This window comes from Electrona antarctica (genome assembly GCF_951216825.1).
Source record: "Electrona antarctica genome assembly, chromosome: 12".
In the NCBI taxonomy this organism is placed as follows: Eukaryota; Metazoa; Chordata; class Actinopteri; order Myctophiformes; family Myctophidae; genus Electrona; species Electrona antarctica.
The window spans coordinates 2,506,826-2,531,050 of NC_136793.1; the positions used below are offsets into that span (position 1 = coordinate 2,506,826).

At 46.7% G+C, this 24,225-nt stretch overlaps 1 protein-coding gene across 1 annotated transcript in view; it reads right to left on the minus strand.

Annotated features, from left to right (window-relative positions):
• The window catches only part of cnot6l (CCR4-NOT transcription complex, subunit 6-like), a 55,625-nt gene that overhangs the window by 19,752 nt on the left and 11,648 nt on the right, over positions 1 to 24,225 (minus strand). The window contains exons 4-7 of the mRNA XM_079515646.1: positions 17,701 to 17,786; positions 10,275 to 10,364; positions 4,035 to 4,103; positions 2,637 to 2,794 (exon numbers count right to left, since the gene is read on the minus strand). Coding sequence (XP_079371772.1) covers positions 2,637 to 2,794; positions 4,035 to 4,103; positions 10,275 to 10,364; positions 17,701 to 17,786 — 403 coding nt within the window. The remainder of the gene's footprint in view (positions 1 to 2,636; positions 2,795 to 4,034; positions 4,104 to 10,274; positions 10,365 to 17,700; positions 17,787 to 24,225) is intronic.

Sequence of the window (24,225 nt, forward strand, 5' to 3'; positions counted from 1 at the left end):
CACACAGCCTATGGATAAATAAAGTTACCAACACCACACACAGCCTATAGATAAATAAAGTTAAAGTTACCAACACCACACAGCCTATAGATAAATAAAGTTAAAGTTACCAACACCACACAGCCTATAGATAAATAAAGTTACCAACACCACACACAGCCTATAGATAAATAAAGTTACCAACACCATACACACTTTCACCAGTTGTCACAAACTTGGGTGTTAAAATGGACCCCCACCTCAACTACGAGTCCCACATCAAACACCTCTGCAAAACATCATTCTTCCATCTAAAAAACATAGCCAAACTCCGTCCCACCCTCTCTCTACCTGATGCTGAAAAGTTGGTCCACGCCTTTGTCTCCTCCAGGTTGGACTAGTGTTGTTTTATGTATGTAAACAGTGTTGTTTAGGGTTAGGGTTAGGGTTTACCCAGTGTTGTTTTATGTATGTAAAGAGTGTTGTTTAGGGTTAGGGTTAGGGTTTACCCAGTGTTGTTTTATGTATGTAAACAGTGTTGTTTAGGGTTAGGGTTAGGGTCTGCCCAGTGTTGTTTTATGTATGTAAACAGTGTTGTTTAGGGTTAGGGTTAGGGTTTACCCAGTGTTGTTTTATGTATGTAAACAGTGTTGTTTAGGGTTAGGGTTAGGGTTTACCCAGTGTTGTTTTATGTATGTAAACAGTGTTGTTTAGGGTTAGGGTTAGGGTCTGCCCAGTGTTGTTTTATGTATGTAAACAGTGTTGTTTAGGGTTAGGGTTAGGGTTTACCCAGTGTTGTTTTATGTATGTAAACAGTGTTGTTTAGGGTTAGGGTTAGGGTCTGCCCAGTGTTGTTTTATGTATGTAAACAGTGTTGTTTAGGGTTAGGGTTAGGGTTTACCCAGTGTTGTTTTATGTATGTAAACAGTGTTGTTTAGGGTTAGGGTTAGGGTTTACCCAGTGTTGTTTTATGTATGTAAACAGTGTTGTTTAGGGTTAGGGTTAGGGTTTACCCAGTGTTGTTTTTGGCAGCAAATTATGATTTTAGTTTTAGTCATAGTCTCTTGAATAGTTTTAATTTAGTCACCCGGCATGTTTTAGTGTTAGTCTAGTTTTAGTCGACTAAATATCATAGTATTTTAGTCGACTAAATCTACTGGGTGATTTAGTCGACTAAAATGTATTTTGGCGGGTAAAATGACTTATACTGGATCTCTTGTCCACTAGTCCCTTCCTAACATTTTAGTCTAGTTTCTTTTCTTGACGAAATTGTCGATACATTTAGTCTTAGTTTTAGTCACCATAGCTTAGTTTTCATTTATTTCTAGTTTTCGTCAGTGGAAAAAGGTAGTCGACGAAAATTTTTCGTCTTAGTTTTAGTCGAGGAAAACAACCCTGCCTGGTGCGTGATTGATGTGCAGCTTGTTGCCCCTCCAGGAGGTGGTATTGATGTGTTGTTGCCCCTCCAGGAGGTGGTATTGATGTGTTGTTGCCCCTCCAGGAGGTGGTATTGATGTGTTGTTGCCCCTCCAGGAGGTGGTATTGGTAACTTTATTTATCTATAGGCTGTGTGGTGTTGGTAGCTTTATTTATCTATAGGCTGTGTGTGGTGTTGGTAACTTTAACTTTATTTATCTATAGGCTGTGTGGTGTTGGTAACTTTAACTTTATTTATCTATAGGCTGTGTGTGGTGTTGGTAACTTTATTTATCTATAGGCTGTGTGTGGTGTTGGTAACTTTATTTATCTATAGGCTGTGTGTGGTGTTGGTAACTTTATTTATCTATAGGCTGTGTGTGGTGTTGGTAACTTTAACTCTATTTATCCATAGGCTGTGTGTGGTGTTGGTAACTTTATTTATCTATAGGCTGTGTGTGGTGTTGGTAACTTTATTTATCTATAGGCTGTGCGTGGTGTTGGTAACTTTATTTATCTATAGGCTGTGTGTGGTGTTGGTAACTTTAACTCTATTTATCCATAGGCTGTGTGTGGTGTTGGTAACTTTATTTATCTATAGGCTGTGCGTGGTGTTGGTAACTTTATTTATCTATAGGCTGTGTGTGGTGTTGGTAACTTTAACTTTATTTATCTATAGGCTGTGTGTGGTGTTGGTAACTTTATTTATCTATAGGCATAGGCTGTGTGTGGTGTTGGTAACTTTATTTATCTATAGGCTGTGTGTGGTGTTGGTAACAGTACATAGTACACATAACAGTACATAGTACAGTACAGTACAGTACAGTACAGTACAGTACAGTACAGTACAGTACAGTACAGTACAGTACAGTACAGTACAGTACAGTACAGTACAGTACAGTACAGTAGGAGAATGATAAATAAAGTGATTCTGATTCAGAGGACCTCCCTGTAGGCTGATTATGTCAGAGGTCCTCCCTGTAGGCTGATGATGTCAGAGGACCTACCTGATGATGTCAGAGGACCTACCTGATGATGTCAGAGGACCTACCTGTAGGCTGATGATGTCAGAGGACCTACCTGATGATGTCAGAGGACCTACCTGATGATGTCAGAGGACCTCCCTGATGATGTAAGAGGACCTACCTGTAGGCTGATGATGTCAGAGGACCTACCTGATGATGTCAGAGGACCTACCTGATGATGTCAGAGGACCTCCCTGATGATGTCAGAGGACCTACCTGTAGACTGATGATGTCAGCGTCGCAGCTGGTGATCTCCTCCAGGATGCCCTTCTTGCGGTACTCCCAGCTGAGCGCCCAGGACGGGCAGTACCCGTACAGCTGGCGCGTGGCGTACTTGTCACACAGCACGTTGTAGCACATGACCGTGAACACGGCTAAGAGACACAAAACACCACATGACTGTGAACACGGCTGTGAGACACATGACCGTGAACACGGCTGTGAGACACATGACTGTGAACACGGCTGTGAGACACATGACTGTGAACACGGCTGTGAGACACATGACTGTGAACACGGCTGTGAGACACATGACTGTGAACACGGCTGTGTGAGACACATGACTGTGAACACGGCTGTGAGACACATGACTGTGAACACGGCTGTGAGACACATGACCGTGAACACGGCTGTGAGACACATGACTGTGAACACGGCTGTGAGACACATGACTGTGAACACGGCTGTGAGACACATGACTGTGAACACGGCTGTGAGACACATGACTGTGAACACGGCTGTGAGACACATGACTGTGAACACGGCTGTGAGACACATGACTGTGAGACACATGACTGTGAACACGGCTGTGAGACACATGACTGTGAACACGGCTGTGAGACACATGACCGTGAACACGGCTGTGAGACACATGACTGTGAGACACATGACTGTGAACACGGCTGTGAGACACATGACTGTGAGACACATGACTGTGAACACGGCTGTGAGACACATGACTGTGAACACGGCTGTGAGACACATGACTGTGAACACGGCTGTGAGACACATGACTGTGAACACGGCTGTGAGACACATGACTGTGAACACGGCTGTGAGAGACATGACTGTGAACACGGCTGTGAGACACATGACCGTGAACACGGCTGTGAGAGACACAAAACACCACATGACTGTGAACACGGCTGTGAGACACATGACTGTGAACACGGCTGTGAGACACATGACTGTGAACACGGCTGTGAGACACAAACACCACGCGAGAAATGAAAAAACGGTCACCGATTGATCGCGTTATGCGTCTTTGAATTTGATTTCCTTCATTGGTCAACCCATTTGACCAATGAAGTCGGGGGGGGGGGGGGGCAGTCAATCAGTCAATCAATCACCGCACGCATTATGCTACGGACCCCCGATTTAATGGCATTTCTATCTCTGGTACCCCAATTTATATTGTAAAACCACTGTCAATTTAACTTTGAGAGTGTACAAATGGAACCAAATGGACCCGTTCCATTTGGTTCCATGTGTACACTCTCTGAGTTACAGACCCATTAGGGTCCATTTGGTTCCTAACTATCTCTAATGGAGCTAGGTAACCCCTGGAACTCCCTCAGGTATACCCCATTTTGGGAACCCATGACATAGACGTACCGGTGGGGACGAGTGTGTCTCTGTCCTTCAGGTTGATCCAGGGTCTTTGGGGCAGCTGCTCTGGATGCACTGAAACACAACAAGGCCCATTCAGAACCCATTCTGGGCGGGAACCCCTTTTTTCGTGTTTTAACCCATTTTGGGCGGGAACCCCTTTTGGTGTTTTAAACATTATGTTATATAATTTAGCTATTGAAAAATAGCAGATCTACGAGCTTGTAGGTCTGCTATTTTTGAAGAATTTACATATAAATTATGGGGGTTTGAGAACCACTGATATAGAAACATTGTTTTTTTAAATTTATTTAGAAGCCTTTAATAAGAATTGAATATGAAGCGCTTAGTATATCCATCAGATAAAAACCACGGAGAGCGCCCTGGATTAGCAGAGACGAGACCACGGAGAGCGCCCTGGATTAGCAGATACGAGACCACGGAGAGCGCCCTGGATTAGCAGAGACGAGACCACGGAGAGCGCCCTGGATTAGCAGATACGAGTATACGCCCTGGATACGCCCTGGATTAGCAGATACGAGAACACGGCGAGCGCCCTGGATGAGGAGGGACGAGGCATTCTTTCTGCCGCGCTAACGGGCTAGTGAAGCTAATAGTCCATGAGCCAGACCCCCCTAATTTGCGCGTTAATTACGAAATGGGTGGGCAAATTCTTGTTTGAATTTTTGACTAGCTGTACATCTCTACTTCACATTTTTGTATGATAACAATCGCAGACTAGCAGCTTAGTGGTAGTTATCATGCATTGAATACATGCACCCCTATATTGCCACATGCAAATTGTGACAACAAATATATGATCAACTTTTGAACCTTACTTTGTGCAGAGACCAATGAAACCACTTTTCTGCATAATTCAAATATGGGGAATTGATTGGAATGGTTATTTTACTTCCACAAAACTTCCATATATGCTTTAAATGGGCTTTTAATGCAGTATTGTGCACACACATCTAAGAAATTTTAAATAAGGCTTGCAAATATCCCCATTTTGGAAGTGTGTGCTAAGAACCAACATGTTCCTAATGGCTATAGAAAACTGATCACCATTCTAAGCTTTAATATGAGTGGTAACATGTGTTTGTACGTTTTATAACTCTAGAGATACAAACAGAAACACTATTATAGTGTGATAACACGAGCCAGGGCCACTATAGAATCAAATGGGTGGGCAAAGCTGGTGTGATTTTTTTGACTTGTTGTGCATCTCTACTTCACAGTTTGGCATGATAACCATTGCAGACACATAGCTTAGTGGTCATTATCATGCATTGAATATGTGGCCTATATTACCACACATTCTTACAAAAATATATGATCAACGCTTGAGCCATTATTGTGTAGAGACCTTTTCATGCATGCCATGCGTGCCAACTACCAGGCTGGCATTTGGAGAGGGACACCGGCAAGTCCCAAGCCCAGTTCAGCATGGCTGGGCCAGAAATGATGATGGTTGGCGCACTGTCGAATGGATGCAGGGATCTCCAGCTCCTGATGTAGTGTTGCAGCTGCTGTAGTCGCAAATGCGTGAATTCCGTTTGTGTCCGAGCATAGGCATGGTAACGCCCCACCTGCCTGTGATTGGCCTACCCACACTGTCCTCCGAGGTGGATATGCTGGATGCCTGGTTAGTCTGATGTCCTCCGAGGTGGATATGCTGGATGCCTGGTTAGTCTGATGTCCTCCGAGGTGGATATGCTGGATGCCTGGTTAGTCTGATGGATGCCTGGTTAGTCTGATGCCTGGTTAGTCTGATGGATGCCTGGTTAGTCTGATGCCTGGTTAGTCTGATGCGAGGTTACTCCGTGGTGGGACATAATACAAGTAGTATGGTATGATACAAGAGAACGCTAACTTGTAAGTTTTAAGAGGCAAACTAATATTGTTTATGCCGTTTTCTTTGATGGAATAATTGATTGAACATGCACGCCATAATATGTAAACTTGAAACATTATTGTACTATAAAAAGGTCTATTTTCCCTTCATCTTTATCCTTTTTAGTGTAATAGTATTAGTTTACTATAATTAGATTAATACACAATAATCAACACTATCAAAGCAAACGGCATAAACAATAAGTTTGCCTCTTGCCAAGCTGTCATTCTCTTGTAGCCTATTATTTATTTCTCAATCTCACCACGGTGTAACCTGCGTCTCGGAGGACAGTCAAGACGGGCAGTGTCAGTAGACCAATCACATGCAGGCGGGGCGTTCCCATGTCTCAGCCATGCCTACTCTCGGACACAAACGGAATTCACGCGTCGCAAATGCAAGCTCCCAGGATGCAAGTGCTTGACACGGCTTGAAATGCACATCAATGTGCAAATTACTAACATGCAATAACCAACCCCAAGAAGAGGGCCTGATTATCACTCGGAAATAAAGGACTGAATTTACCAGTCCGTGGGAGCCTGGGCAGGGGCCCTGCACAGAGCCCGGGCAGAGGACTTTTGTGGCGGTTTTGGACAACCGTGGGTCTGACCGACTCGACACCGGGCACTAGCTGCACTTGTATTGTAAGGACCTCTTTAAAAACAAGATTGCTGATAAACTGGCACTTCTTGTTTGTCTCTTCATCTCGAGCAAGAATGCCTGCTTGATTTGCTAACCCTACTGGCCGCCACGTAGAACTGGCCATGGCTGAAGAAGTCCCTCAAGCACCCCAACACGGTGTAGTGTCTGGCCCTGCGACTTATTGACAGTCATGGCAAAGCAGGGTCTCACTGGAAAATGTTGGCGGGGCAGAGTGAATGGATAGATGATGCCAGTTGGACACAGGGTGATGCGTGGACTGAGTGTGCAAATTTGACACCAACCACAGATCTTGCAGCTTTAGGCGTGCATCTCGTGCTTTGTCTGACTCAGCTCTCCTTTGGGCATATTGGCATGTAAAAAAGGTGATCTGTAACTGCCATCTATTAGCCAATGTATCATTCTGTTGAGCTGGTGGTGTCAGAAGTGATGTCAGCGGAATCACCTTTTATGCCCATCTTTGTCAGGCATGCCCAAATATGGGGTTGCAGAGGCAGAGGCCTTGTGATGTCAGCTGTGGCCCGGGCAGAGGCCTTTTGTGGCGGTTCTGGACAACCATGGGTCCGACCAACTCAACACCGGGCACTGCACTCCCTGTGGGGGTGTGGAATGCGTGTGTCGAATTTGAAGTAGGTGGGGCGAACGATGCTCGAGTTTCATGGATTACAGACGTACAGCTGTACAGCCAGACTTTGCATTTATAGTTAGATGATACATTGGCTACTATATGGACATTGAATATTCCCTCGTTTAAAACATGTTAACAAAATTAAATAAGAATGTTGACTCTGTCAATACAATATTCAATCCAATATTTGGATTGAATATTGATTCGGGAAAGTTAGGCGAAATCAGGCATATTTTCCTATATAATGCCTAATTTGCATATTTAAATATACAATTTCAGAAAACTTGTAATACAATAAATCATTGTTTTTATGTAATTAATCAACTAGGGAAGTTTCATGGTGATCACTAGTTTTTTTCATCCTATTCACCCATCATGTATATAGGTGAAAATAACAAAATATGTGATAAATATGAAAAAGCTGGAAGTGTTGACCTTCTAAACAATTTAATATAGGTATGGTTTTGCCCACTCATTTCGTAATGAAAACTTGTCCGGCTCATGGACTATAATATGACCGAAGAGCGAAGCGGTGGCCGAGATTCCGACTGAAAAATGAAGAAAATGAAAAAAATGAGAATATTCTTCTCTCGCCTGATAACATTGAGGATGCGCTAGGACGTGTGGACACGTCCAATGGATGCGTCGGTTGGATTCCCTAGGACGCGTGACACGTCGGATGGACGGAAACGGTTAAACATGCATGTGCCGGCCGCGGCGATTGTCGTTGCTGTTAACTCTTTGAGAGTTTCAAGGATTTCTATATAGTTTTTAGACTTCTCTATGGCAGAATGGCGTTTTTGAATGATTTATTGAAAATTCTCTGCTGTGAATGTGTGACAACGAAAGATCTGCTTCCAGGAAAAAAATGAACTGAGTTGATAAAATGTTTAGTTTGTGTGTTGGAAGCCATTTAAAAGAGCCTGCATTTACACTGGGTAGTGTTTCTAGGACAACAAAAAAAGTTATGCCCGGTTGAAGTTTTATTTTCTAAATAACTTTTTTTCTGCTGGGCGTACATAGCCATGCAATATCTCATTTTAAAGGGTGAGTTGTCTAGTTCAATTAAAATAAAATAAAAAGTTTCTCACATGTACCACTGTAGATATTTTGCCATCTATAAATAGCATGGTCAGTCATGATCAATCTGACCTATCCAGCTAAAAGTCCCCCTAGCTCTGAAATGGAACATCATATAAACTCAATTCTTTTTTGGGGTAAAATTAGACATTCTAACGCACATTTTGATATATACCATGTTTACATAGTCTTACCAGTACCTTGTCTATTCATGCATGTATCTCAAAAACCTGTTGTGAAGAAACAGTTTTGATAAAAAACACATCCAAGGACATTGTTTTTGATATGACTTTGTGCCCATGATATGTATCAAAATATAGACTTGAATGTATACTGTATTATAACAAAAAAATTGGGTTCTTACCATCTACCGTTACAGAGTAAATCACAGTTGAAACTCGCTTAGTCAAACCATAAACCTCAGAATAGTGAACAAAATAGCCATGACAGGTCTAACTCATTGTAAAAGCTTGTCTTTTATTTTTTATGACTAACATAATACAATTATAATAAATATTACAGAAAATAAATAGGCCTACATACAAAACAGTTGTCCCCAAACTCCCCAGTGTCCCCAAACCACTGCATTCCAGTTGTTCTTGACGGTGTGTGTGTGTGTAGGCTAAATTTAAAAAAAACAACAACTGAAATGAATGAATGCATCCGGTTCAGTGTCGGAGAACTCCATCGTAGTCTTGACTCTTCGTCTTCATCATCATCATCATCATCCTCCTCCTCCTCCTCATCTGATGCCAGTTCTAAATATATAAAAATAAACATTTAGCTGTAGTCAGCCCGGCCAATAGCCAGTTGGGGGGGGGGGGGGGGGACGTAGGCTATCTGACATCATCGTCATCATCATCATCACACGGAGACACACTAAACAATGTACAATCATGATTGTGTACAATATACAATGAATGCAATTATCATGCAAGCTCAGACGTCAATGAAACGTCATACAGATCTTATATAATACGCTACTGTTAGCTTCACTCCCCGTCCCCCCTCCGATCCTTGTAGCAAGGTCATCATAACCAACCACGCGTTGCTTCAGTAAACGATGCATGTTTGTTCTCCGTCTTTGTAGACAGTAAATAAAAAGGAGCGAACATTACTCTAAAGATCAGATCGCCTATAAGGCACGCTACAATATAAAATACTTGTACTGCCATGCGTGCATGCCTGCTACGATACATTTGTACTGCACCAACCAACCGATCGACACCAACCCCCCCTCCAACCATTAGCCAGCACCAATGCACCGACCAACACCATTAGCCAGCACCTTTGGTGCTGGCTAATGGCTGGGGGCCATCGTGGTGAGTCATTCTGGCGTCATGATCTGACTAGTAGTAGTAATTATCCAAGCATCTATTTGTAGCGATCATCTTATGATTTCTGATCACTATAGAAGGGCATTTTCTACAATAAGATTACCTCAAAACATTCCGGGTTGATCGTCTTCTTCAATGGTTTCCCGGTATAGCTCATCGGACGACGATGGGGAGACAATGAAAAAAGGAGGGAGGGAGCAGCGAGTCTCGCTGTAAGCACTGGACCAGGGCTACTCCGCCTGGAGAAGGCGACTGGGACGCGTATGGATCAATACTACTACCACAAAACTCGCTCAAATAAATAGTACTGCTTTAAACTTTTTCTGCTAGAAAATCGCTCGGGCGAGACGGCAAAACAGGCAAAGCAATGAAAACTATGAAGACTCCCTCTGCCCCCACTGTTTACAGGGGGTGGGACCAGCTTCCAATGGCAACACGTACACGTGTGTCACGTGACACGGGTTTTCTGGGTAATGTAGTTGGAATATAAGCTCAGGAATTTAAACAGCGCTTCGGAGCATATTAATATGTTTAGATTCATCAAAAACTGTGAAGACGCCAATTGGCGTCATTGATCATTTACGGAATTCTGATGAAGACGCCAATTGGCGTCTTTCACCTTCTAAGGGTTAAGGTGAAGGTTTTACCTGCCAGATTGTCCAGCATATAGTTCAGGAGCTTCCTGGTGCCGTCGCTCTCCTGGTAGAGGTTCAGGACGTCCTGGGACAGAGGGTTACCTGACGGGACAGAGGACAGAGGTTCAGGACGTCCTGGGACAGAGGGTTACCTGACGGGACAGAGGACAGAGGTTCAGGACGTCCTGGGACAGAGGGCTACCTGACGGGACAGAGGACAGAGGACAGAGGTTCAGGACGTCCTGGGACAGAGGGTTACCTAACGGGACAGAGGACAGAGGTTCAGGACGTCCTGGGACAGAGGGTTACCTGACAGGACAACATTATAGAGGTTCAGGACGTCCTGGGACAGAGGGTTACCTGACAGGACAACATTATAGAGGTTCAGGACGTCCTGGGACAGAGGGTTACCTGACGGGACAGAGGACAGAGGACAGAGGTTCAGGACGTCCTGGGACAGAGGGTTACCTAACGGGACAACATTTAGGGTTAGTAACCCTAACCCTAACCCTCTCCTGGTAGAGGTTCAGGACGTCCTGGGACAGAGGGTTACCTGAAGGGACAAGATTTAGGGTTAGTAACCCTAACCCTAACCCTAACCCTCTCCTGGTAGAGGTTCAGGACGTCCTGGGACAGAGGGTTACCTGACGGGACAAGATTATAGAGGTTCAGGACGTCCTGGGACAGAGGGTTACCTGACAGGACAACATTATAGAGGTTCAGGACGTCCTGGGACAGAGGGTTACCTGACAGGACAACATTATAGAGGTTCAGGACGTCCTGGGACAGAGGGTTACCTGACAGGACAACATTATAGAGGTTCAGGACGTCCTGGGACAGAGGGTTACCTGACGGGACAACATTTTAACACACTGTTAAAACCCAGTTTGGGGACAGGAAACCCCTTTTGGTGTTTTAAGCATTATAGTAGGGGAGCCTATCAATCAGATTCTGATGCCCGTGATTTTGGAATGTTAATTTTTGGAGCCGGGTATATCTTGATTCTTGGGGTTACCAGAATGCCAAAAAAACATGTCTCCAATTTTTTCTGTTGAGTTTAGCATGTGCAATTAGCATAATTAGTTAATAAATTGTCAAAAACGGAAATGGCAATAACTTTGCTTCTAGGTAACTTATAAAGGTGATCTAAGAGTTTAAGTCCATCAGAAATTAATCTGTTACCATTGTGAAGTCATACAACCTTTCCTAATTAGCATAATTGCCATAAATTATGCAAAAACGAGGTGAACATCAGCAAATTGCTGCATGTTTTACTTTTAGTCAACTTTGAAAGCTTCCCACAGACTCTAAGTGTATGTTTATAACTCCAGGAATTATTATCATCTTATAAATAAATCATGCAACCTTTTGTCTAATAATAATTATGTAATAATCACACCAAAACCAGAAATAGCTATATTTCTTTGCTTTAAGTTAATTAATACTCATGATCTTATAGACAGTGTAAGTCTGTTTGCATGCTAGGATATGCAACCTCCTTATTAGTGTAATTTGCATATATATATATATATATATCCCTCATATAAATCCAGTAAGACGCCTGAGGGCGAGAAGCGACCTCGCACTATAAGGGCTGCATGGCGAGCGCTGGTGCTTTGGAATGGGGGGGATCAGATCAACATATCCACCTGGGTGATGGCAGACTGCTGGGCAAGCGCTGGTGCTTTGGCATGGGGGGGGTCAGATCAACATATGGAGTGAATTATGTACTGGCCATATATGGAGCGTGTCTTGAGTGTACAGGGTTTGATGAGGTCAGATCAACATATGGAATGTCAGAACAGGTCAGCTCCATATATAGAGATCTAAGGGTTGCAGTGTCTTGAGTGTACAGGGTCTGATGAGGGCCCAGGTTGGGCCGGACCTTAATTTTCGGGCCTGTTGAGAACTCTGTCTAGAGGGGGTGCATACTTAGTTTAGACTAGTCATTGGTAGGGTTGGGATTCGGAACCGGGTCCATTTCAGACCCGGTTCCGACATTGCGGATCCGGAGCCAGTTCCATCGTTTTATTATTAATGGTTCCCCAAACGGTTCTCATCAGTCGTCATTTAGCTCCGCTGTGTCTGTGCATGCATGCATGCAGAGCCAAGTTACTGGGGTGACGTCTACTACTTGACATGAGTGAGTAGATTAATCTTGTGACTCGTGTAGGCGTATTGATTTTGAGATATTTCCTCAATGTGGACGTGCAACTGGTGCAAGTTGCAACACCCTTTGCAGGAAACTATGGCATCACATTTATTGCACTTTGCGATGAGTGAGTGAGTGAGTGGGGCGGATACCACTGTTCTGTGCATTCAGTGAGCGGTCACCGCCGCGGAGCGAGTGTGGTTAACAGAGAGGGAAATGACTCTGAGTCATGTCATAAATGCGATGCCATAGTTTCCTGCAAAGGTTGTTGCAACTTGCACCAGTTGCACCACATCCACATTGAGGAAACATCTAAAAATCAATCAACTATAGAGCCATGAATTAAATAAAAATCAATTTGTCTGCACTTATTTTTACAACTTATAAGCAACTCAACTGCTTTTGATTTGGCTCTAAATTAATCGTGCAACTGTTGAGAGCCCAGCCTTTAGGTGCATATACCTCCATACATTGATTACTTTATAAACAGTTTGCAGAAAAAGCACAGGAACGTAGCCTACAGTTCAATACAAGGTCTGCTAAGAGGATTTTATAACCCAAGAAAGCACTGGCTTGTTTCCATTAGGGTAACTGGGGTCCTTAATATTACATTAATCTGAACATTAAAGACACAACATTTGTCACCACACCAATATCATTATTGCAATGTGTACTGTATATTGAATATACCTAATATACCTCATAATTGTAAAGTGCAAATACAATAATTGAATTTGTGTTTGTGTACTGTGTTTAAGTACTTGGTTAGGTTAGTTATAATATAAGCATAATATATGTCAGAAAAAAAGGGGAAAAAGATAATATTAGGAACCGTTAAGGGAACCGTTAGGAACCGGAACCGGAACCGTTAAGAGGGATCCGGTAAGTATCCGGAACCATTAAAATCCTAACAAATCCCAACCCTAGTCATTGGTTAGACATGGGTTAAGGTTAGGTTTAGGTGTGCTGCCCCGTGGGAGGTTAGGATTAAGGTTTGAGATAGGTTGTAGTTGTAGGACTAATGACTGGTCTAACCAATGACTAGTCTAAGTACTGTCTAAACTAAGTAGTAAGTACTGCACCCGTCTAGAGTTTAAATGGACAGGTATCAGTCAAAAGGGAGACATCAAAGAGGAAGGATGGATGGGGAAGGATCAACATAATGTCCGGAATGTCAGAACAGGTCAGCTCCATATATGGAGATCTAAGGGTTTGAGGTTTGAGGTCAGATGTACAGTTGCTTGCCAATATTGATGACATCAGGGATCTCCATCCCTGATGATGTCACGTGATGTCACGAGGCATGACCAAACAACTGACAAGAAATGCATAATTTCATAGCCTAGTAAATGCGACCTGTGGTCGCAATAAAGAACAATATGGGAAATGATCACAGAATTATCAGATTGTTTATTCTAATATTTACAGAAAGTTTTGAAAACACATTTAATTGAAGGGCCTTCATCCTTGTCGTCGTCAGCGTCAATCCCCAACAGATGTGCCTTGTTTACATTACCACACACCTCTATCATCTGCCCTACACATGCACATCTCAGAGCAGTTAAAAATTTGAGATTGACAAGAACAATATGACATGCACTGCAGACACATTTGATCAGTTGGGTAATGGTGGCTGGGGCGTGGGTATCCTGTGTTGTGACTGGCACCAGTTGAGCTCCCTCAGCGTCCCATCCATATTCAGTTGCTGGTGGCATCTGTGGGTTAGGTATGTGCTGCGTCAGAACTGAGCCTTTTTGTAGCTCATAGAGTATATAGCAACTGCAGATACCACCTCCACACCTGTTTAGGCCTGGCCAACAGGTTAAATTCCCTTGCCAGCAAAATGGCCTGTCTGGTCAGCTCCAGAGACGCCATGGAACCCTGGTAAGGCTGAAGTCGTCGTTTTACCAAGTGCCTACACTACTGGCTCCAGCGATGATACGTTTTTTGTTCCCCACACCGGTGATGAAATAGATGTCCTTGCACAGCTGATGGTACCGTCGGATTGTAAAAAAAATAAGTGGTAGGGGCTCGGGGCTTGCCACCCTGGTGTCGGTCAAATATTACATGGATCTCACTATGTTCTTTGGTCTCCCTGTCCAGTGTGGCTATGAAGTGGTCAGGCAGGGGACAACTGTCAAAAAAGATTGAAGCATTTGTTTGCCAGCTGTACGAGCCTGGTACAAATCCTGTGGATGTTGGTGAGCTCAAACAATTAGAAGCAGAGAAGCTGCCACCTACACAAGCAGCATTAAATCAAGCCATTGCCCTCTCACATCATCAGGCAATGGTATGGGATCAGGACCATGTACCTAACCCAGAGATGCCACCAGCAACTGAATATGGATGAGACGCATCGCTGAGGGAGCTCAACTGCTGCCAGTCACAACACAGGATACCCACGCCCCAGCCACCATTACCCAACTGATCAAATGTGTCTGCAAGAAATCCCAGTGCATATCACATGACATTATTCTTGTCGATCTCAATTTTTTAACTGCTCTGAGATGTGCATGTGTAGGGCAGATGATTAGAGGTGTGTGGTAATGTAAACAACAAAGGTAATAGTCTAATAGAGCATGCACCTCGTCCTCCACTCTAGCCCAGGTGCTGGACAAATGGCAGTACAAGAGGAAGAAATAGAGTCCGCAACACTGGTATGAAAAACTCGGCTCCACTGGTTTATTGATTCAACATTTCTGTAAATATTAGAATAAACAACGTGATAATTCTGTGACCATTTCTCATATTGTTCGTTATTTTATATGACTGATTTCCTTTATTAGCTTAATATATATATATGCAAATTAAGCTAATAAAGGAAATAAGGAAAGGTTGCATAGCCTAGTTATGGAAAGAGAATATTTTCTAGACATGCAAACAGACTTACACTGTCCGTAAGATGACATTTATTTTTTTGGTGTGATTGTTACATAATTATTACATAGACAAAGGGTTGCATGATTTATTCATAGGATGATAATTATTCCTGAAGTTGTAAACATACACTTAGAGTCTGTGAGAAGCTTTCAAAGTTCACTAAAAGTAACAAAAATGCCGCAATTTGCTGATTTTCACCTCGTTTTTGCATAGTTTATGCTAATTGGGAAAGGTTGTATGACTTCAAGATGGTAACAGATGCATTTCTGGACATCACAAACATGGACTTAGACTCTTAGATCACCTTTATAAGTTATCTAGAAGCAAAGTTATTGCCATTTCCTGTTTTTGGCAATTAATTAGCTAATTATGCTAATTAAACATGCTAAACCTGACATAAAAAATTGGAGACATGTGTTTTTGGCATTCTGGTAACTCCAAGAATCAAGATATGCATGTCTCCAAAAATTAACATTCCAAAATCAAGGAAATTGATAGGCTCCCCTACTATTATGTTATACTTTAGCTATTGAAAAATAGCTTCTGTGACCCAACCATTAACATCCAATATATGACAAACTGTCCTCGTGCTTTAACCCATTGTGACCTGAGATCAGATTCTAAACATGTCTTCTACATCCTGACAGTTTTCTGAAAAAGACATGTTTCTATGTCAGTCGTTCTTCGATTTTTCAAAAATAGCAGACATACAAGCTCGTAGCGCGCCACTCGGTGGCACCAAAAGGGGTTCCCGCCCAAAATGGGTTAAGTAGCATGTGACGCGTCAAACTAGGGGGTTTTCATTTCAAACAAAAGAAGCCTGTTGGCGGCCAGACTACAGTTAGTCATGTTAGCTAATTCTTTCTTACATTTCCTCTCCTTTACATTCAACCACTGATCAGTGGTGGAAGTATGAGACACAGACTGGTTTCTGAACCGCCCACAGCCCTCCTATGAGACACAGACTGGTTTCTGAACCGCCCACAGCCCTCCTATGAGACACAGACTGGTTTCTGAACCGCCCACAGCCCTCCTATGAGACACAGACTGGTTTCTGAACCGCCCACAGCCCTCCTATGAGACACAGACTGGTTTCTGAACCGCCCACAGCCCTCCTACGAGACACAGACTGGTTTCTGAACCGCCCACAGCCCTCCTACGAGACACAGATTGGTTTCTGAACCGCCCACAGCCCTCCTACGAGACACAGACTGGTTTCTGAACCGCCCACAGCCCTCCTACGAGACACAGACTGGTTTCTGAACCGCCCACAGCCCTCCTATGAGACACAGACTGGTTTCTGAACCGCCCACAGCCCTCCTATGAGACACAGACTGGTTTCTGAACCGCCCACAGCCCTCCTATGAGACACAGACTGGTTTCTGAACCGCCCACAGCCCTCCTATGAGACACAGACTGGTTTCTGAACCGCCCACAGCCCTCCTATGAGACACAGACTGGTTTCTGAACCGCCCACAGCCCTCCTACGAGACACAGACTGGTTTCTGAACCGCCCACAGCCCTCCTACGAGACACAGACTGGTTTCTGAACCGCCCACAGCCCTCCTACGAGACACAGACTGGTTTCTGAACCGCCCACAGCCCTCCTACGAGACACAGACTGGTTTCTGAACCGCCCACAGCCCTCCTACGAGACACAGACTGGTTTCTGAACCGCCCACAGCCCTCCTACGAGACACAGACTGGTTTCTGAACCGCCCACAGCCCTCCTACGAGACACAGACTGGTTTCTGAACCGCCCACAGCCCTCCTACGAGACACAGACTGGTTTCTGAACCGCCCACAGCCCTCCTACGAGACACAGACTGGTTTCTGAACCGCCCACAGCCCTCCTACGAGACACAGACTGGTTTCTGAACCGCCCACAGCCCTCCTACGAGACACAGACTGGTTTCTGAACCGCCCACAGCCCTCCTATGAGACACAGACTGGTTTCTGAACCGCCCACAGCCCTCCTATGAGACACAGACTGGTTTCTGAACCGCCCACAGCCCTCCTACGAGACACAGACTGGTTTCTGAACCGCCCACAGCCCTCCTACGAGACACAGACTGGTTACTGAACCGCCCACAGCCCTCCTACGAGACACAGACTTATTTCTGAACCGCCCACAGCCCTCCTACGAGACACAGACTGGTTTCTGAACCGCCCACAGCCCTCCTACGAGACACAGACTGGTTTCTGAACCGCCCACAGCCATCCTATGAGACACAGACTGGTTTCTGAACCGCCCACAGCCCTCCTATGAGACACAGACTGGTTTCCGAACCGCCCACAGCCCTCCTATGAGACACAGACTGGTTTCCGAACCGCCCACAGCCCTCCTATGAGACACAGACTGGTTTCTCTATAATGCATGGCGTGGCTTGGAGGAGAAACACTGACCTTTCAGCCCCAGGGTTTGCAACTGGAAAAGCCGTCCGAGTTCATATGGCAGAACTCTTAGAAGATTGTTGTTTAAAAGCAATTCCCTGCACGAGAAGAGAGAGAGAGAGACAGAGAGAGTAAAACGTTAATAATTAACGTTATTAACAACATATTTTCAGATGGGGGTCGGCGGCCAAATACAGATAATTCTGGGGGTCCTTGACATGAAAATGGTTGAGCACCACTGACATAGAAACATAGGTTTTTCGGGGGCACGGTGGCACAGTCGGTAGTGCTGTCGCCTCACAGCTAGAAGGTCCTGGGTTCGATTCCCGCTCGGGACGCTGTGGGCACTGGCGGCGTGTCCTCTTCTCCGCGTCATCAGTGCCCGTACCCGAGGCGGGGTCGATGAAAGGGCCTCTGTGTGGAGTTTGCATGTTCTCCCCGTGTCCCCTAGGGTAGGTACCCTCACATGTTCTCCCCGTGTCCCCTAGGGTAGGTACCCTCACATGTTCTCCCCGTGTCCCCTAGGGTAGGTACCCTCACATGTTCTCCCCGTGTCCCCTAGGGTAGGTACCCTCACATGTTCTCCCCATGTCCCCTAGGGTAGGTACCCTCACATGTTCTCCCCGTGTCCCCTAGGGTAGGTACCCTCACATGTTCTCCCCATGTCCCCTAGGGTAGGTACCCTCACATGTTCTCCCCATGTCCCCTAGGGTAGGTACCCTCACATGTTCTCCCCATGTCCCCTAGGGTAGGTACCCTCACATGTTCTCCCCGTGTCCCCTAGGGTAGGTACCCTCACATGTTCTCCCCATGTCCCCTAGGGTAGGTACCCTCACATGTTCTCCCCGTGTCCCCTAGGGTAGGTACCCTCACATGTTCTCCCCGTGTCCCCTAGGGTAGGTACCCTCACATGTTCTCCCCATGTCCCCTAGGGTAGGTACCCTCACATGTTCTCCCCGTGTCCCCTAGGGTAGGTACCCTCACATGTTCTCCCCATGTCCCCTAGGGTAGGTACCCTCACATGTTCTCCCCGTGTCCCCTAGGGTAGGTACCCTCACATGTTCTCCCCGTGTCCCCTAGGGTAGGTACACTCACATGTTCTCCCCGTGTCCCCTAGGGTAGGTACCCTCACATGTTCTCCCCGTGTCCCCTAGGGTAGGTACACTCACATGTTCTCCCCGTGTCCCCTAGGGTAGGTACCCTCACATGTTCTCCCCGTGTCCCCTAGGGTAGGTACCCTCACATGTTCTCCCCGTGTCCCCTAGGGTAGGTACACTCACATGTTCTCCCCGTGTCCCCTAGGGTAGGTACCCTCACATGTTCTCCCCGTGTCCCCTAGGGTAGGTACCCTCACATGTTCTCCCCGTGTCCCCTAGGGTAGGCTCCCCGTGTCCCCTAGGGTAGGTACCATCACATGTTCTCCCCGTGTCCCCTAGGGTAGGCTCCCCGTGTCCCCTAGGGTAGGTACCATCACATGTTCTCCCCGTGTCCCCTAGGGTAGGTACCCTCACATGTTCTCCCTGTGTCCCCTAGGGTAGGTACCCTCACATGTTCTCCCCGTGTCCCCTAGGGTAGGTACCCTCACATGTTCTCCCCGTGTCCCCTAGGGGTAGGTACCCTCACATGTTCTCCCTGTGTCCCCTAGGGTAGGTACCCTCACATGTTCTCCCTGTGTCCCCTAGGGTAGGTACCCTCACATGTTCTCCCCGTGTCCCCTAGGGTAGGTACCCTCACATGTTCTCCCCGTGTCCCCTAGGGTAGGTACCCTCACATGTTCTCCCCGTGTCCCCTAGGGTAGGTACCCTCACATGTTCTCCCCGTGTCCCCTAGGGTAGGTACCCTCACATGTTATCCCCGTGTCCCCTAGGGTAGGAACCCTCACATGTTCTCCCCGTGTCCTCTAGGGTAGGAACCCTCACATGTTCTCCCCGTGTCCCCTAGGGTAGGTACACTCACATGTTCTCCCCGTGTCCCCTAGGGTAGGTACACTCACATGTTCTCCCCGTGTCCCCTAGGGTAGGTACCCTCACATGTTCTCCCCGTGTCCCCTAGGGTAGGTACACTCACATGTTCTCCCCGTGTCCCCTAGGGTAGGTACCCTCACATGTTCTCCCTGTGTCCCCTAGGGTAGGTACCATCACATGTTCTCCCCGTGTCCCCTAGGGTAGGTACCCTCACATGTTCTCCCCGTGTCCCCTAGGGTAGGTACCCTCACATGTTCTCCCTGTGTCCCCTAGGGTAGGTACCATCACATGTTCTCCCCGTGTCCCCTAGGGTAGGTACCCTCACATGTTCTCCCTGTGTCCCCTAGGGTAGGTACCCTCACATGTTCTCCCTGTGTCCCCTAGGGTAGGTACCATCACATGTTCTCCCCGTGTCCCCTAGGGTAGGTACCCTCACATGTTCTCCCCGTGTCCCCTAGGGTAGGTACCCTCACATGTTCTCCCCGTGTCCCCTATAGGGTAGGTACCCTCACATGTTCTCCCTGTGTCCCCTAGGGTAGGTACCATCACATGTTCTCCCCGTGTCCCCTAGGGTAGGTACCCTCACATGTTCTCCCTGTGTCCCCTAGGGTAGGTACCATCACATGTTCTCCCCGTGTCCCCTTAGGGTAGGTACCCTCACATGTTCTCCCTGTGTCCCCTAGGGTAGGTACCATCACATGTTCTCCCCGTGTCCCCTAGGGTAGGTACCCTCACATGTTCTCCCCGTGTCCCCTAGGGTAGGTACCCTCACATGTTCTCCCCGTGTCCCCTAGGGTAGGTACCCTCACATGTTCTCCCTGTGTCCCCTAGGGTAGGTACCCTCACATGTTCTCCCCGTGTCCCCTAGGGTAGGTACCCTCACATGTTCTCCCTGTGTCCCCTAGGGTAGGTACACTCACATGTTCTCCCCGTGTCCCCTAGGGTAGGTACCCTCACATGTTCTCCCCGTGTCCCCTAGGGTAGGTACCCTCACATGTTCTCCCCGTGTCCCCTAGGGTAGGTACCCTCACATGTTCTCCCCGTGTCCCCTAGGGTAGGTACCCTCACATGTTCTCCCCGTGTCCCCTAGGGTAGGTACCCTCACATGTTCTCCCCGTGTCCCCTAGGGTAGGTACCCTCACATGTTCTCCCCGTGTCCCCTAGGGTAGGTACCCTCACATGTTCTCCCCGTGTCCCCTAGGGTAGGTACCCTCACATGTTCTCCCCGTGTCCCCTAGGGTAGGTACCCTCACATGTTCTCCCCGTGTCCCCTAGGGTAGATACCCTCACATGTTCTCCCTGTGTCCCCTAGGGTAGGTACCCTCACATGTTCTCCCCGTGTCCCCTAGGGTAGGTACACTCACATGTTCTCCCCGTGTCCCCTAGGGTAGGTACCCTCACATGTTCTCCCCGTGTCCCCTAGGGTAGGTACCCTCACATGTTCTCCCCGTGTCCCCTAGGGTAGGTACACTCACATGTTCTCCCCGTGTCCCCTAGGGTAGGTACCCTCACATGTTCTCCCCGTGTCCCCTAGGGTAGGTACCCTCACATGTTCTCCCTGTGTCCCCTAGGGTAGGTACCCTCACATGTTCTCCCCGTGTCCCCTAGGGTAGGTACCCTCACATGTTCTCCCCGTGTCCCCTAGGGTAGGTACACTCACATGTTCTCCCTGTGTCCCCTAGGGTAGGTACCCTCACATGTTCTCCCCGTGTCCCCTAGGGTAGGTACACTCACATGTTCTCCCCGTGTCCCCTAGGGTAGGTACCCTCACAAAAAACATGCAGTAATCCTGGTCTCTAAACTGCCTCCCCCTGGCCAGCCGGGGCGCCTGATGGAGGGGAAAGGAACTGGTTGGAATAACGTGTTCCTTCCACGCGCTACGTCCAACCAGGGAAACTCCCCCGTCAGGAGTAAAGGAGCAACTTGGACACTCAGGCATGAAGGAAGCATGAGTTCAAGTCCGAAGCTCTCAGACAGGGGTGAAAATTGTGGGATAAAAATTATAAAAAAAAGAAACATAGGTTTTTCAGAATTTAGAAGACATGTGTAGAACGGTCCTCAGGTCTACATGCTCTCCAGATCCTTTAGCAAACAGAAAATACACTTTCTGTCGGTCGGGGGGGGGGGGATATAACTGTTACCCAATCAGCAGAGAGATGTAATCAGCTTATTTTACAGTGTTTCCAGTTTCAGCTCATATGTTTCATCGCTTCCAAATTTGACAGGTTTATGTGCGAGTTCTCTCTTGAGATTGGTTAATTTATATCTCAACCCTAACATCGATAGCTATTGGAATATGGAGCCGTTTAACCATTATTTGAACAGAAACAATATTGATTTATCACAGAATGGGTCTGTATAGCGTTATGTCTCATTATTAGAATGGGTCTGTATAGCGTTATGTCTCATTATTAGAATGGGTCTGTATAGCGTTATGTCTCATTATTAGAATGGGTCTGTATAGCGTTATGTCTCATTATTAGAATGGGTCTGTATAGCGTTATGTCTCATTATTAGAATGGGTCTGCATAGCGTTATGTCTCATTATTAGAATGGGTCTGTATAGCGTTATGTCTCATTATTAGAATGGGTCTGCATAGCGTTATGTCTCATTATTAGAATGGGTCTGCATAGCGTTATGTCTCATTTTTCAATAGAAAAAGCCCATGTTCAGTCCCCGTGTGGATGCACATGCACACATACAAACATGCACACATACAAACATGCACACATACAAACATGCACACATACAAACATGCACACAGACAAACATGCACACAGACACATCTGACGGGTGATTATGGTCACATTCATTTAACTTTTTTCCCTATAAATAGATTTTGTTTTACGACGCCAGGCATGACCCCAGAGTCATATCATTAACACCTCTTGTGTTCCACACGGACCCCGTCGTTCCTTACCCTATTCTGGGCATGATGCCGTGATAGCCCAAACGTTCGGCGAAAATAGCTGATCTACACATACTCGCAATGCGTTGCATTGTGACACTTTGTGTAACGTACAAGACAAGGGTCTACAAGCTCGCAGCGCGACGCGTTGTGTGCTTGTACATCTGCTATTTTCAGAATGCAACCATGTGTAAAATTACTTATACTGGATCTCTGGCCCACGAGTCCCTTCCTAGTCCCTTCCTAGTCCCTTCCTAGTCCCTTCCTAGTCCCTTCCTAGCCTTTTAGTCTTGTTTTTAGCTGTTGACGAAATACATTTAGTCTTAGTTTTAGTCGTAGCTTAGTTTTCATCCAGCGTCAGTGAAAAAAGGTAGTCTTAGTTTCAGTCGACAAAAACAACACCATGTTGGAGGACAGACAGGGACAGTCCCTACCTGAGAGACACCATGTTGGAGGACAGACAGGGACAGTCCCTACCTGAGAGACACCATGTTGGAGGACAGACAGGGACAGTCCCTACCTGAGAGACACCATGTTGGAGGACAGACAGGGACAGTCCCCACCTGAGAGACACCATGTTGGAGGACAGACAGGGACAGTCCCTACCTGAGAGACACCATGTTGGAGGACAGACAGGGACAGTCCCTACCTGAGAGACACCATGTTGGAGGACAGACAGGGACAGTCCCTACCTGAGAGACACCATGTTGGAGGACAGACAGGGACAGTCCCTACCTGAGAGACACCATGTTGGAGGACAGACAGGGACAGTCCCTACCTGAGAGACACCATGTTGGAGGACAGACAGGGACGGTCCCTACCTGAGAGACACCATGTTGGAGGACAGACAGGGACAGTCCCTACCTGAGAGACACCATGTTGGAGGACAGACAGGGACAGTCCCTACCTGAGAGACACCATGTTGGAGGACAGACAGGGACAGTCCCTACCTGAGAGACACCATGTTGGAGGACAGACAGGGACGGTCCCTACCTGAGAGACACCATGTTGGAGGACAGACAGGGACGGTCCCTACCTGAGAGACACCATGTTGGAGGACAGACAGGGACAGTCCCTACCTGAGAGACACCATGTTGGAGGACAGACAGGGACAGTCCCCACCTGAGAGACACCATGTTGGAGGACAGACAGGGACAGTCCCCACCTGAGAGACACCATGTTGGAGGACAGACAGGGACAGTCCCCACCTGAGAGACACCATGTTGGAGGACAGACAGGGACAGTCCCCACCTGAGAGACACCATGTTGGAGGACAGACAGGGACAGTCCCTACCTGAGAGACACCATGTTGGAGGACAGACAGGGACAGTCCCTACCTGAGAGACACCATGTTGGAGGACAGACAGGGACAGTCCCTACCTGAGAGACACCATGTTGGAGGACAGACAGGGACAGTCCCTACCTGAGAGACACCATGTTGGAGGACAGACAGGGACAGTCCCTACCTGAGAGACACCATGTTGGAGGACAGACAGGGACAGTCCCTACCTGAGAGACACCATGTTGGAGGACAGACAGGGACAGTCCCTACCTGAGAGACACCATGTTGGAGGACAGACAGGGACAGTCCCTACCTGAGAGACACCATGTTGGAGGACAGACAGGGACAGTCCCCACCTGAGAGACACCATGTTGGAGGACAG